The sequence below is a fragment of the Stomoxys calcitrans genome, chromosome 5 (genome assembly GCF_963082655.1).
Source record: "Stomoxys calcitrans chromosome 5, idStoCalc2.1, whole genome shotgun sequence".
NCBI classification, from domain to species: domain Eukaryota; kingdom Metazoa; phylum Arthropoda; class Insecta; order Diptera; family Muscidae; genus Stomoxys; species Stomoxys calcitrans.
Window position 1 is genome coordinate 108228892 of NC_081556.1, and position 16147 is coordinate 108245038.

At 41.0% G+C, this 16147-nt stretch overlaps 1 protein-coding gene across 2 annotated transcripts in view; it reads left to right on the plus strand.

The window, feature by feature from the left end:
• The window catches only part of LOC106092960 (diuretic hormone receptor), a 225875-nt gene that overhangs the window by 162620 nt on the left and 47108 nt on the right, over positions 1-16147 (plus strand). For both annotated transcript variants that reach the window (XM_059369414.1, XM_059369415.1), the window contains one exon: positions 11478-11676. In XM_059369414.1, coding sequence (XP_059225397.1) covers positions 11478-11676 — 199 coding nt within the window. The remainder of the gene's footprint in view (positions 1-11477; positions 11677-16147) is intronic.

Below are 16147 nucleotides of genomic sequence, written 5' to 3' on the forward strand. Positions count from 1 at the left end.
AAGCAGATGAGGCAGTGCTTGGAGTATTTGAGAGAAATATTCTTCGTAAAATATATGGACCAGTTTGCGTTAATGGAGAATATAGGCGACGTATGAACCACGAGCTGTATGAGCTGTATGACGACGATAGCATAGTTACATGCATCAAAATACAACGGCTGCGTTGGCTAGGTCATGTTGTGAGAATGGATGAAGAAGCTCCAGCAAAGAAGTCTCTTGAAGGCAAGCACGGTTGTACATGCAAACCGGGAAGATCAAAAGCCAGATGGAAAGGTCAAGTTGTGGGAGACACCTCGAAATTTGGTGTCAGAGATTTTAGAATGAGCGGAGAAGATCGAGGCGCTTGAACGCTATTCTACGTTAGGCCAGTGGAACAAATATTCTGTCATAGCCAATTAAAGTAAAGTGGCACAGGGCACGCCTCAGGGGGGGGCATTTTATCGCCACTCTTATGGGTGACCACCATAAATGACCTATTACGGATGCTGATTGAGGAGGGATTTGAACACGTATGCTACGCAGACGATGTAATAATACTTCCGAGGGATAAGGATCCCAACAAGCTATGCAGTAGGGCCGAAAGGGTCTTGCATATGGCATATGACAGGGCTAGACCCAGAGGTCTCAGTGATAACCCAGAGAAGACTAAAATATGCCTGTTCCCGTGGAAGACGAAGGTGGGGAATTTTACGCACCACGTTTCCTCAATTAGACGATTTCTGACAAGGTCAAATACTTAAGTGTGGTCTTGGACCGGAAACTGAATTGGAAGTGTCACATTCAGGAGCATACTACGAAGGCTCACAGATGTTGGGCACTATGTAGACGGGCCGTGGGCTCGAAATGGCGCCTGAATCCTAGGATAGTCCACTGGCTCTACAGGAGTGTGAATAGACCAATACTTACTTAAGCCTCAGTAGTTAGGTGAACTGCTTTAGAGAAAAAGTGCAACATAAGGACTATACGACAGGTTCAGAGAACATGTTGTCTTGGCATAGGCGGAGCGATGAGGACCACGCCCACTAAGGCACTGGAGACTATTCTAGATATCCGACCCATTGACATACAGATTAAGTGTGAGGCAGCTACTGCAGTTGTGATACTTAAGTCGATGGGAGAATAGATTGAGGATGGGAGCAGCTCAAACCATCATGGTATAATCGTTCGGGAACATGTTTTCGATCGGATACCTGAGATGAACATTGAAGTCTAGTGCGAGGCACAGCTGTCATCGGCACTTGTTCTTGGAATGACGGAACCCTAGTATTGCCTTCTGGAAGATAATGTTACACGGATGGATCAAAGCTAGAGGACAGAGTGGGCCTGGAGGTTTACTTTGAGAACCCAGGGACTGACATCTGTTTTAGACTGCCTGACTATAATACGGTCCTGCAGGCATAGATTCGAGCGATCCGGAAATGCGTGAAGTGGTGTGGTGCTAACGCGAGGACGTCGAGTGTGAACATCTTTACCGACAGTAAAATTGCCATAAGGGTAATAACAACCTGGACGGTAAGATCATGAAAATTCTTGGAAAGTAAGAAGGAGATTAACGCCTCTGAGGATGGCAAATTCCACATCGTTTGGGTGCCGGGCCATAACGGAGTAAAGGTAAATGAAAGGGCAGACTATTTGGCGGTGAAGGCCAGAGGACTGCCGTCAATAAAATTGGTTAACCTTTCGGGTCCACGCAGTGCAAGTTAAGGGAGTGGGCGACGAATGCGCATGCAACATTGTAGAACAGCGAAAAGGTCGGTAGGACGGCGAAAATCCTATGGGGGAATCCAGATCGTGAGAAGACGAGGCTATTACTGATATTTAAGTATAAGGGTCATAGCTTCTCCTAGTCTTTCCAATATTGAGAGATGCCGTGATTGTCTCTTTGTCGGCGGTGTTGAGTCACCTGCCACTGCACGGCCTGGTGTTGCAGAATGAAAATTTCTGCCTATCCTAGTCTTCCCAATCTTGAAAAAGACAGTTTTGCACCCGTAGTGCGACATGCCTTTAGTCTTAGCCAAAATTGTCACGGAGACTTGATCAATGCCAACCACAAAGAGAATTCCTTCCTCCTTCTCCTCCCTGTGGAAGAACTCCCACTTCTCTGCGACCAAACCTTCGTTTTGCTTGCCCAAGAGTCCCAACATGCGTTCCGTCGCAGATTTACTGTCCCATCCCTTAATGAAGACCGTAACCTTTGTGACCTTTGTGACCCTTAATGAAGACCGTAACCTTTGTAACCTGGGGGATATCCACCTTTCTCACAAGATCAAGCTTTGCGCCCTCCCTGGGAGCGTGAATACCTCTGAAGAGCTGTTTGACGCTATCAATACATTCCGCCGACGCAAAACGCAGCGTCAAGATGTCCCCTCTAAAATTGCAGCTCATCCTTTGTATGGGTGGACCCTCTACAGAGTTCCACACATGTTCAAAAATCCGATCGTTGACCAGATCCTCCACTTGGGACCGATGATCTGGTGGAATCCTACCGGATGCACTGCCGATATTGATGACTGCATAAGTCAGCTCATCTCTGTTGTGCTTTCTTGCCACTCTGCGTAAGAGGGCGGCCATTCCTTACCATTCTCAGCGGCCATCTTCCCTTCCGTCATGGCTGTGGCCTTTTGGAAGTCACATTCCTCCATGAAAACTCAGGGGCCGTGCGCGATTCCTTCGTTCCTGTTCCACATTTGTCCACCTCCGCAGGACACAGTCTGGAGTCTCCATTGCGGGATGGCTGGCTTGGTTTTCCCAGAGTACTTGAAAGCGGGGAGCTCTTTTCTATCTTCCCCTTCTGTGATGGCTGTGGCCTTTTGGAAGTCACAGTCCTCCATGAAGAATCAGGGGCCGTGCTCGCTTCCTTCGTTCCTGTTCCAACTTTTTCGACCTCCGCAGGACACAGTCTGGAGTCTCCATTGCGGGATGGCTGGCTTGGTTTTCCCAGAGTACTTGAAAGCGGGGAGCTCTTTTTCTTCTTCAGTATTTTAGCAGTGTTATGCTCTTCGCGGGAGATCTGATTCTTTTCCCAGCTTCTGTAGAAGTGTCAGTTCTATCCCTTCCAGCATCCTGCACTTTCGCCCGATTACACTGCCGGGTCAATACTCCTCTGTCTCATTCGTTGTGCACCAGATCGCTTTCTCGGTCGGCTTGTGAGCTTAGCAAAGCCATCGCTCACTTTTGCTGTCATCACGATGCCCTCATCTCTCTATTCGGCTGCGATGACTGTTTCATTGGCACAGTCGCTGTCTGAATCCGAGTCAGAAACTCCACCTTTACTTAAAGGCTGGGGACGAACTGTGCATCCCTCTGGTTTATCCGTCTCTTCCGCATTTATTAGTCCGACGACTAGTTGAGCGCTTGAAGCATTACTCTCGACTGCAGGTGCCAAGGCACCCACACCTATAGGAGGGGAGGACAACATGCTGCGGTCTGACGCCACCACCGCAAATGTTGAGTCTTTGGAGACCATTTCTAACCTACTCCTCAAGGCTTTACAATTGTTTCGTAATAGGTAGTACCTATTCCGGGATACGACTAAATATTTATTTTTTCTTTACTAACCATAGATGTTGGAAGGCATAACAGCACACTACGTGCAAAATTTCAGTTAAATCTGATATATCACATTATAGACCAATTTTGACCGTACTTAGAACCCCAAAAAGAAAAGAAGAATACCCAACAGAAGACAACATGCAAAATTTCAGCTAAATCGTTAATCAATATAGGCTTCCAGGTTCAAAAGAAGTCCAATCGGAAATCGGTTTATATGGGAGCTGCTATATCAATTTATGGACCGACCCCTAAATTAATTCTTGGAGCTGTTACCAACGGAATTAGGACTTGGACGGTATATCTAGTCCAGGAAGAAGCCCAGCTTTATATATTTCCGGATTTTCAATATTTTGTTTATGAAACAGGTTTTGTTTATAGAATAGATTCTTGTTGCGAAGCCTTTACGCTTATATCCAACAAAGCTAGAAAAATTTGCTGATAAACTTTTAGGGCTCTACTATTTGCATCTTAATTTTTTTCCTAAAAATATCCAAAAATATTACGAAAACACCACGTAGGCATTGATAAAAAAATTTTAAACGAAAGCAAAAGTTAGATAAGAATAGGAAAAAAAGATAAAATTATCTAAGCGATAATGAATGAAAATAAATCAAGATTCTTATCTTACTCTTGATAGTTATGGGTTAAGAAGTACATTCCTATGGCCTGAACTTTTTGTGACTGTGCGCTTACATATCGATTCCCCACATTTAGAGTGTGCTAAGTCATTATTGCCATATAAACTTTTATTTTACAATTCCTGGCAATAGATTTCTGGTGAAATCAGTGCAGTGAACTAGAAAAGACATATAAACCAACACTAGAAGGCAATGGGTATAATGACCACCTGGGGAGTCATAAAATGGTTGGTGTTGGAAAAAATTATTTTTTTGTAATGGCGGTTGTATTTGTGTTCTTTAAATCGGATATTGATGGCAGTTTTTTTTTTATTTTTTACACCCTTAACCATAGGATGATAGGATACTAAAATAAACTCACTCAAGGATAGCTACGATAGGTTGATGATCTGTGTCTGTGGACTACTAGATCTAAAGCCCGGGAGCAGGCTTAGAATGGAGTCCATGGACCGAACAGCTGCGGTTGGTGTATCACGCAATAGCGTGTTGTCTGTTTCTTAGACCTTGACTGTTGGAGCGGCTGCGCCAGGTCCAATACCCGACAAACGACTAATCTGCAGGGGCTTTTGATGAAGACAAGACCTTACCTATTCTATTTTCGCATGCCTTAACCATCGGTCTTCTTCACAAATCAATACGCTCTTTATAGGCTTTAATAATAAAAGACGCATCTCATTTCAGATTTATTGGGAGGCTCGGTAGGAATGATCCTATAACTCTAACCATATCCGAATCTAGGTTATACTTCTAGGTTCAGAAACGGTATCGGAGTCAGCCAAACGGCTGCGGTTACCTGGAGGGCATACCATTTCCAAAAGAACAAAGGCGAACAATAATAATATGGGACGAAGAACGTTTGTTAATGTCTCTAAGGACATCTTTCTGATGGTAGTGACGTCTTAGGGAGAAGAACAGGGCTGCATACCTAAGAAGAATTTTAGTCAATACTCTATCATCTCTATATACGCCTCCACTTTGTGACGCTACAGGCTAGTATCGAGGCCGATACAAACTTATTGCTTTCGGTCTTCAAGTCTCAAATATAATGCATCCTTGCGCCCTAAGAAAGACTGACGAGATCTGGCCAAGCCCAGCACTGGATAAGTCACGAAGGAAGATGTTCGCTCTCGTCCATAAGCGAAGAAAGGCCTCCAGAGGGAGGGCTAAGCACCCCAAAAAAAAAAAAAAATTTAGTCCCACTTTGCCATAAAAACGGACTTCAGATTGGAGTTCTTGCCACAACTGCTGAGAGACTAAGGCAGATTTTTATACTCGCCACCATAGGATGGGGGTATACTAATCTAGTCATTCCGTTTGTAACACCTCGAAATATTGATCTAGGAGCCCACAAAGTATATATATTCTTGCTCCTCTCGATATTCTGAGTCGAACTAGCCATATCCGTCTGTCGAAACCATGATAGGGTCGTAAAGCTAGTCGCTTCCATATAAACCGATCTCTCGATTTGACTTCTTGAGCCCCTGGAAGCCTCAATTTTCATCCGATTTGGCTGAAATTTTGCACCCTAGTGTTCTGCTATGACTTCCATCAACTGTGCCAAGTACGGTTCAAATCGGTCAAGAACCTGATGTAGCTCCCATATAAACCGATCTCTAAATTTGACTTCTTGAGCCTCTGGAAGTCTCAACTATCATCCTATTTGGCTGAAATTTCGTATATGGTATTCTGTTAAGACTTTCAACAACTATGCCAAGTTCGGCTTAAATCGTTCAAGAAGCTAATATAGCTCCCATCCGATCCGCTCTCCCGATTTGACTTCTTGAGCCATTACAAGCATCGATTTTTATCCGAATTGGCTGAAATTGTGCATATAGTATTCTGTTATGATTCTCAAAAACTGTGCCAAGTGCGGTCCAAATCGGTCTATAACCATATATATAGATATAGCTCCTATATTGAATCAGAATCCATGGTGGTGGGTTCTCAAGATTCGGCCCGGCCGAACTTAGCACGCTTTTACACGTTCTTTGGTCATGTGGTGGTGACAGACACGGTATTCTTGATACAATGCCAAATATTCCAAGCCTGTGCCGGTTTTTGATAAAAAGTACCGTAGCACATTCCTTATAGAACTGATTGGAATTATAATATCCCTGTTATTAGAAGTTACATAGACTTCTATATGGAAGAACTAGGACTGGTCGTATCAAAATATCACCCGGCCACTGAAGCAGAGATCATTGAAATTAAAGAAGTGGTGAAGTAGCTAAGAAATAATGTCAAAACGACGATTGGCATAAATATCTTCTCAGACAGCCAGGCAGCCATTAAATACCTGGAGAACGTGTTTATGAACACAAAAACCGCCCTCGACTGTCGCAGATCTCCAACGAGATGGCTGAACAGTTCAAAATTCATCTGTTCTGGGTGCGGGACCACAAAGATATCCTAAGGAATTGAGGAGCAGACGAGCTAGCCAAACCACCTTACACTTTTCGAGTGAACTGGAGTCTGTGGGTATATCTCTAGTGGGGGTTCTCAACACTCCAAATATATGTGGTCCTATATAAACTTGAAGAAGTCCGCTTCCGCTTTGTTGTCGTTGAAAAGAATGGACGTATCTTTCATTGCGTTCGTAATGATAGGTCACGGTCTGATCGTAAATCATGCTGTTAGACTAAAGGTTGCAAGTAACGACTTGTGTAGGAGCTGTGTCCAAGAAAATACTATAGAACACCTGATGTGTGTGTGTCCCGCACTGGAAGGCAGAAGGTATTCACTTTAGGTTTTCATTTCTTTGAGAGCATTCGCAGGTTGTTGGGCTTTTCAAAGCAATCTGGATGGTCCAACGGTAGGAACTATCCCTTAGCTTATGCTGAGGGGTATAAAAATTTGATAATTAGGAGGGTAAACATCTGTCTTTAAAGCTGATATTCGATATACAGTAAAGTGTAGAAAACATTTTTTAAAATCGCTTTTATTTTACGTGGGAGTCTTATAACCTTTTTCCATTTGAAGAAACATCTGGTGGAAGTTATACACTGTTGGTTAGTGGACAAAAGCGCAAAAACTCATATGTTAAGCGTGGGCAATCAGTGAAAGCAACATTATCCCGAATATCCATGGTGGCAAGGTAATTTTCTATATTGTTTGAGACCAGAAAGTTGTTTTGTGCATCATTGTGGACCAGTATTCAACCAGACCAGAGGTCATATTCTTCTATTATAGCAACGTTTGCCCAAATGCTGCAAGCCCAGTCGAATGGACAACTTCTGGATAAAAAACGAATCTGGGCAAAATTTCAGCTGAAAGACTGCCAGACGGACATACACAAGGACATCATTAAATCGTCTTAGAACTTTACGACTAGGGATATTTCGATATGTTGCAAACAGAATGACTTCATGAATTTCCCCCCTTTCCTATGGTGTTGTGTATAAAATAGGGTGGAAATATTTAGCTCAACTTCAACTCATAGCTTAATTTTCTTAGATAAACTTGTTGCAGTGGCCACATTAAAGATCAATTGCAGACCTTCCAATGACAAAAAAAAAAATTTTTTTTTGAGACATTAAAATTTTATGGGTTTTTTAATATGTGACTCCTGGCTTTACCATCGCGCATTTAACGATATTAACTCTGTTTCCATGAAATCCTTTTCTACTTCAATATGTCGTATTTTGTCCTTCTTCGATGACGATCTTACTTCTCAGTCTGTTTGCTACCCTCTATATTATCCTGAGAGGCAAAAATCAACTGTAATTGAAAAGTAGAAGGAAATTGTCGGTATGTTTCATTGAAATATCTATCATGCAGTGGTTGAAATGCCTCGCCATTTTTTTTGTCTTCGGTCTGGACATATATCAAAATACATGGGCGTTTCTAACAAAGCCAAGACTTAAATAGAATATCCTTCTCACCGCTGCTGGTGTAATACTACCACCATCAGTTACACGGCCATGCAAAATGGCTTAAAGGAGAAAACCACAAGCAAAAACGTGTTAGGTTCGGTCATACCGAACTTTGGATACCCACCACCATGGATTCTGCTAAAAATTTTTTACAAAATTTAGTTGAGGGGCAAATTTAGTTTGCTGTCAAACCAGCAAAACTTAAACTTCTAGGAACCGAATAAGGATGATTGAGCGATCGGTTTATATGGGAGCTATATCAGATCATAGACTGATTTAGACCGTACTTTGCAGAGTTGTTGAAAGTCGTAACAGAACACCGCATGCAAAATTTGAGTCAAATCGGACTAAACTTGCGGCTTGTAAGGAAAGAAGTCAAATCGGGAGGTCGGTTTATGTGGGAGCTGTATCAGCTTATAGACCGATTCGGTCCGTATATGGCACAGTTGTTGGAAGTCATAACGGGACACCACATGTAAAATTTCAGCCAAATAAAAAAAGAAGTCATATCAGGAGATGGGTTTATATGTGAGCTATATTTAAATCTGAACTGATATGTCTCATTTGCAATACCCAATGGCCTGCATTAATAGTAAGTATCTGTACAAAGAGGGCCCTCAGACACCAAGAAATACATTTTTATATCAGATTCTTACTCTACTTTTAAATAAATTTCATTTGATACCCCATATTGCCCAAAGCGGTAAAAGTGTCCTGGTGGGTGGTGTTTTTGGGGGTGATCATTTTTATGACATTTTTATGCCTCGTACGCACACTTCTCTTAAATACCTCTCATTTGATACTCATATTGCCCAAAGCAGTAAAAGTTTCTTTTTGGGTGGTGTTTTTGGGGGTGGGGAACTCCCCTGACACTAAGGGTGACATTTGTAGGCCAAGTTCGTACTCTACTCTTAAATACCTTTCATTTGATACCCATATTGTCCCAGTCGGTAAACATGTCTGTTCGGGAGGGTTTTGGGATAGGGCGTCCCCCCAGGTTAGTTGACCCCAAAATTGGAATACAAATTTCGTGGTTTTGGAGTACCATAAGATGGCATGCAAAATTTAATTTTAATTTTAAATCGGTGCACCCTTCTCCAAAATCTGGCGTTTTTGAAAATTGGGTTAATACCCTATTTTCACCGGCGGGTCCATCTTTACCATCTGTGAAAATTTAATGAAAATCTGTTAAGCCGTTTCTGAGTTTATGGTTAGGTTAGGTTTAACTGGTCTCACTTAGACGTTTTCGTCCGTTGTGATACCACAGGAACAAAAGAAGGAAGATGCCTTCTAGTTCCTACCGTTGAACCATCCAGATCGCTTTAAAAAGCCCAGGAACTTGCGAATGTTCACATCCGCTAAATCAGGAAGGTTCTCAAAGAAATGAGAACCTAAAGTGGAACTCCTTCTAACAGGTAGTGCGGGATACACACACACAGATGGTGTTCCATAGTCTCTTCTTCCTCGATGTCCCTACAGCTTCTATAAAAGTCGTTGCTGGCAACTTTCAGTCTGTCAGCATGTTTTCTGATTAGAGTGTGACCTGTCATGACGGACATAATGACTGAGACGTCTGTTCTAGCTAGTGACAGCAAAGCGGTAGACCTCTTCAAGTCTAGATTAGGTCACATAGTTTTGGAATGCTCACAGTCCCTTCCTTGTGACCATTTATTATTCGTTGTTCTTCGGGCCTGATCCTGAATATTTAGAATACATGTCGCTAGAGGTTTCTATCAACCTCTCAAGAGTCTTCAAAATAAAGGATGACACACTAATAGGACGAAAATCTTTTGCCTTCGTGTGGTAGGGTTTTCCTGCTTTCGGAATGAAGATGACCTTCGTGTCCCTCCATCCCACAGGTATATATGACATTCTGATACAAGCAGAGTATATCTCCCAAAACCATGGAACCAGTCTATCTGACACAGCTTGTAATTCAACCGGTGATACATCATCGGGGCCTGGCGATTTAAAGGAGTCGAAACTTCTTATCGCCCAAAGGATTTTCGGCTCAGACACAATTTCCCTAATAACCTCCGACGATAGCATACCAGTGACCACCTCTTCTGGCGCCACGTTGTCCGTTGGAGAATTTCCCAGGAAATGTGTATCAACGAGTAGTTCTAGTGTTTCCTTACTAGACATTGTCCATACATTCTCTGACTTCAGGTCTATACGGAACAGACAAACAAAAAACAAACAAAGTGTTACAATTTCATTTTTATATGATAGATGTGGGTGTGGAAATGGATATTTCGATGTGTTGCAAACGGAATGACTAAATGAGTATACCCCCTATCCTATGGTGGTGGATATACTTCTTCCCAGGAAAAAGCAATGCACAGGATATTAAATATTAAACATTTCACAATATCAGTTGCCATTGTGTAAGACTGTTGCATGCCTTTTCAATGTTGCTGTTGCTTTACTTTATCCTTCTTCCCTTTGACGATTGTCAGCACAAAGCGATAGCAAACCTTTTTTTAATTTATTTAATGTTCAATTTACATATTTTTGTGTCACATTACTTCCCGCATTCAGTTTTCAAAGCCATAGCCTTTGCAAGGATATCGCAGAAAAATGAACAATGTCTAATGGTTGTTAACGCTATTTAATTTTTGATTTCCATTCACAAAAAAAAAAAGAGAAATCACTTAAATATCTCAACCACAACCAAGCAGCATTGTGTTTTCATCAGCGAGACAGTCTTGTTGGTGGTGCCAACAAAAAAGAAAAAATAAGAAAGTGTCACATTGAAAACTTTGTCAACATTTCATTGTCATCACACAGTGAATTGAATGAAATTTCCTAATAAAAGCCTCCTTGGCAACATCACCACATAGTGAACCGTATGGGAAATGTAGAACTGATATGACTTATTCTTAGAATTCAGGGGAAAATGTAGGGCTTTTACAACATGATGAAAATCTATGGCAGTTTCATTTGACATCTGCCCACATTTTAAGTTCATAAAAGAAAAAAAAAAATAATATTTTAACACCCCAAGATATATTCGTTGAGTTGTGAGTCAGAAGAATTGTCTGTAGAAATTGCAAGGATTTTAATTTACTGCATAGCAAAGGAAACAATACAAAATAAGACATTCAAAGAAAAGTTTAGAGTTATTTGACATTTAGAAAAATGAAAAAAAAAAATTGAATGTCTATATTTTGAAATTTTTATTTAATAGAAAATTTTGTCCACAATTAACTCTTGTCAAGAAAATTCATCAAATTTGATTTCTATAGAAAAAATGGTTAAAGTAAGGTTTTTGGGGATAAGTGGTAACAGTATTGTTAAGCATGATTATGTTGACCACCCCAATGTGAAGTTTCCCCCCTTCGTCTTTACTCTTCAATCAATTTAAACAACAGTTCAGTTTTTTTTTTCTCCATTTATTGTTTTTTCTTTATAGAGAATGCTTCCCGATTTTGTTTTCCAAATGGCACTTGGGACAGATACTCGAACTATGACAGTTGTGATCATGCCACTGCAGCGCCACCTATACCTGATTTTGCTCCGGCCGTTGAATTGCCCACCTACATCTACTGCTGTGGTTATTTTCTCAGTTTAAGTGCTCTAGTTTTAGCTCTAATTGTATTTCTATGCTTTAAGTAAGTATTCCCAAAAAAAAATCTCCAATAGAATGATGAAGCCATGAAATATGAGTTCATTATTCTTTCACCTTACATCAGTCATATTTTCTATTCATTATCATTTCTTACAAAAATTTTACAAATTTTTTTTTGGACCTTACTTGACGCAGTTGTTAAAACTCACAAGAGAACACTATGTGCAAAATTTCAGCCAAATCGGATAAAAATTGTGGCTTCCAGGGGCTCAAGAAGTCAAATCGGGAGATCGGTTTATATGGGAGCTATATCTGATTATAGACCGATTTGGACCTTACTTGACGCAGTTGTTAAAACTCATAAGAAAACACTATGTGCAAAATTTCAGCCAAATCGGATGAAAATTGAGGCTTCCAGGGGCTCAAGAAGTCAAATCGGGAGATCGGTTTATATGGGAGCTATATCAGGTTATAAACCGATTTGGACCTTACTTCATACAGCTGTTTAAAGTCATAAGACAACACTATATGCAAAATTAAAGCCAAATCGGATGAAAATTGCGGCATCCAGCGCCTCAAGAAGGCAAATCAAGAGATCGGTTTATATGGGAGCTATACCAGGTTATAGACCGATTTCGACCACACTTAACACAGTTTTAGGAAGTCAATAGGGAACACCATGTGCAAAATTTAAGCCAAATCGGATGAAAATTGTGGCTTCCAGGGGCTCAAGAAGTCAAATAAGGAGATCGGTTTATATGGGAGCTACACCAAGTTATAGACCGATTTAGACCATACTTGACACAAATCGGATGAAAATTGAGGCTTCCAGGGCTCAAGAAAGCAAATCGGGTGATGGGTTTATATGGGAGCTATACCAGGTTATAGACCGATTTGGACCACACTTAACACAGTTTTAGGAGGTCAATAGGGAACACCATGTGCGAAATTAAGCCAAATCGGATGAAAATTGTGGCTTCCAGGGGCTCAAGAAGTCAAAACGAGAGATCGGTTTTTATGGGAGCTACTAGCTGGACAGGGCCCGCTCCGCTGCGCCTTCTCTCACTCTATTATTTTGTCTGAGACCTATACTGGCACGGTGAAGTCTTGTTTGGGTGTACTGGTACGGCGTTTCAGATATTTCTCCCCAATGTGGATATCATATTGGTGCTCTACTCCCAAATACCTTTCATTTGAGCCCTATAATGCTATGGTCGATAAATAAGACCGGTATGGGGATATATTTAGGGGTGAGGTGGACCGTCATATATCAGATTCGTTCTCTAGTTTCAAATACCTTTAATTTGAGTCCCATATTGTCATTATTGGTTTGTATTACCATTTAGCGAGCTTTGGAAGTGTCGCGGCCCCCCTAGGTATCGCACCCTTAAGGTAAGGGGGAGTCCGCCCATTATAGTTTGTATGTTAGATCTCTTAGTTTTGGTGGTGGATTGGTGTAGCTAATCCTTTTGCCCCGAAGTTGGAAAGTGGATACAGATCCATACTGTACTTCCAAAAATCACATTTGAGCTAGATATTGCTATAGTCGGTATATATGTGTGGTTAAGGGGGAGTTTAGGTGAGGAGTCTCTGAAACACTTGGCAATAAAGCAGATATCAGATTTCAGCCCCTTATTGTCATAATCCTCAAATATGTCTACTTTTAGGAATATCTATGCCTCGTATTCTACTCTAAAATTTCTTTTGTACTATACTGTACTTCCAAAAATCACATTTGAGCTACATATCGCTATAGTCGGTATATATGTGTGGTTAGGGGGGAGTTTAGGTGAGGAGTCTCTGAAACACTTGGCCATAAAACAGATATCAGATTTGAGCCCCTTATTGTCATAATCCTCAAAAATATCTACTTTAAGGGATATCTAGGCGTCGTGCGCTCTAAAATTTCTTTTATTTGAGCCCCAACAGTCATTGGTTTAAAAGGAGTTTATGGGGTGAGACGACCCCCAAACACTTGGGCTCAAAATGTGAAGGTAGTTTAATGGGTGGACCCTGAAATAATATCAACATCGTGCTAGAGCTCAATTTTGATTTTGATGGGGGGACACCTCCATCACTTTGAGCGAAATTTGTATATCAAGTTCATACTCTACTCTTAAATACCTTTCGTTTGATACTCTTAAATACCTTTCGTTTGATACCCATATTGTCCCAATCAGTAAACATATCCCTGCGGGGGGTTTTGGGGGGTGGGTAGGCCTCTCAGACACCAAGGAATACATTTTTATGCCCGATTTGTAATGTAATTTTAAATATCTTCCCTTTGATACCAATATTGCCCAACGCGGTGAAAGACTGTTGTTGGGGGGTTTTTGGGGGTGGCGAACCCCCGGACCCTTTGGGCGAAATTTGTATACCAATTTCGTACTCTACTCTTAAATACCTTTCATTGGATACCCATATTGTTCCAATCGGTAATCATGTCCGCCCGGGTGGGTTTTGGAAGCGGGCGTCCCCCCAGTTTTTTTTCACCAAAAAATTTTATACCAATTTCGTGTTTTTGTGGTACCATAAGTTAGCATACACAATTTCGCTTAAATCGGTGCACGCATCTCCGAGATCTTTCAGAACATTGGGATATGGCGGAGGGTTGCTTATTTTGTAATGACTTCTATCTACAATATAAACTGTAACAAGTATTGACGAACTTGATTCAATTTTTGGCGATGCAGCTGCATCAAGGACCAGTGTTTATCGATGGTATGGTGAATTGAACAGAGGTCGTAGTTTACTCCTAGACGAATTTTGTGAAGGTCGTCCAAAATCAGCTGTTGTTCCAAAAACCATTGATGCTGTGCGCCAACTGATATTGCAAGATCATCATGTGACCTATCGTGAGATGAAGACAACCATAGGCATTAGTGGGACCAGTACACATTCAATATTGCGTCAAAAAAATTTGTTTGCGTTGGATCCCACACAATTTGTCAATCGCTTAAAAACGGCTCGTGTCGATTGGGCAAAAGAAATGCTCCAACAAGTCATTGTTCAATTTTGTAGATCAAAATATTGGTCTTTTTGGTAGCCATATCCAAATATAGACCGATCTGAACCATATACGACATGGATGTCGAAAGCCTAATATAAGTCACTGTGTCAAATTTCAGCGAAATCGGATTATAAATGTGCTTTTTATGGGGCTAAGACTTTAAATCGAGAGATTGGTCTATGTGGCAGCTATATCCAAATCTGAACCGATCTGTGTCTAATTGAAGAGGGATGTCGAAGTGCCTTACACAACTCACTGTCCCAAATTTCGGCGAAATCGGACGATAAATGCGTCTTTTAAGGTCACAAGACCTTTAATCGAGAGAGATCCGTCTATATGGCAGCAATTTCCAATCTGGACCGATCTGTGCCGAATTGATGAAGGATGTCAAAGGCACGAACACAACTCTCTGTCCCAAATTTCGGCGAAATCGGATAATAAGTGCGCCTTTTATTTGTACAAAACCCTAAATCGCGAGGTCCGTCTATACAGCAGCTATATCTAAATCTGGACCGATCTGTTCCATATTGCAGAAAGATGTCGAGGGGCCAACTTAACTTACTGTCTCAAATTTTGGCAAAAAAGGGCAATGTGCCCTAGACCTAAAATATATAATCGATCAAATTGAAGAAGGATGTCAAAGGGCCTTACACAACTTACTGTCCCAAATTTCAGCAAAATCGGATGGTAAATTTTTCTTCTATGGGTCTTAGACCCTCAATCGGCGGATCGGTCTATATAGGGGTTATATCAAGATATAGTCCAATATAGCCCATATTCGAACTTAACCTGCTTATAGACAAAAAAAGGATCTGTGCATCGTCTTAGATTTTTACGCTGATCAAGAATATATATAATTTATATGGTCGGAAATGGATATTACAATGTGTTGCAAACGGAATGACTAAATGAATATACCCCCATCCTTTGGTGGTAGGTATTAAAATGTCCCCTTTTACCAATATATTTCGCAATATAGTCATATTTATATCGAGACCACAGTGGCATGGTATATCCGCCTAAGAAGCTGATCGCCTGAGTTCGAATCTTGGTTTAAACATCTGAAAAATTTTTAAAGCTGGTTATCCTCTCACTAAAGCTGCTAACATTTGTGGTTTACTCACTCGTATAAAACTTCTTTCGAGAAGTGTTGCTCTTCCGCACGCCGTTCGGACACCGCAGTTAAATGGAAGTCCTTATCATTATGCTTAAGCTGGAATCGGACAGCACTCATTGATATGAGAGAAGAATCCCCGCTATTGTTTAATGGATTAATCGTGAAAAAATTTGCAGTTTTTCAGAAAAGATCATCAGAAAAGCCACTTAGCTGCTTGCACTAATCATTTGACTAGAACATATTTTGCATTTTAATTTCATTTCATCCATTTTTGATAAAATTTACTTGTCGACATAGATTTACATACAATTATTTGTTTTCCCCCCTTTTTCCAATATTCTCACACATTCCCCATATTTTCTGCTTCGATGGCCTAAACAACGATGT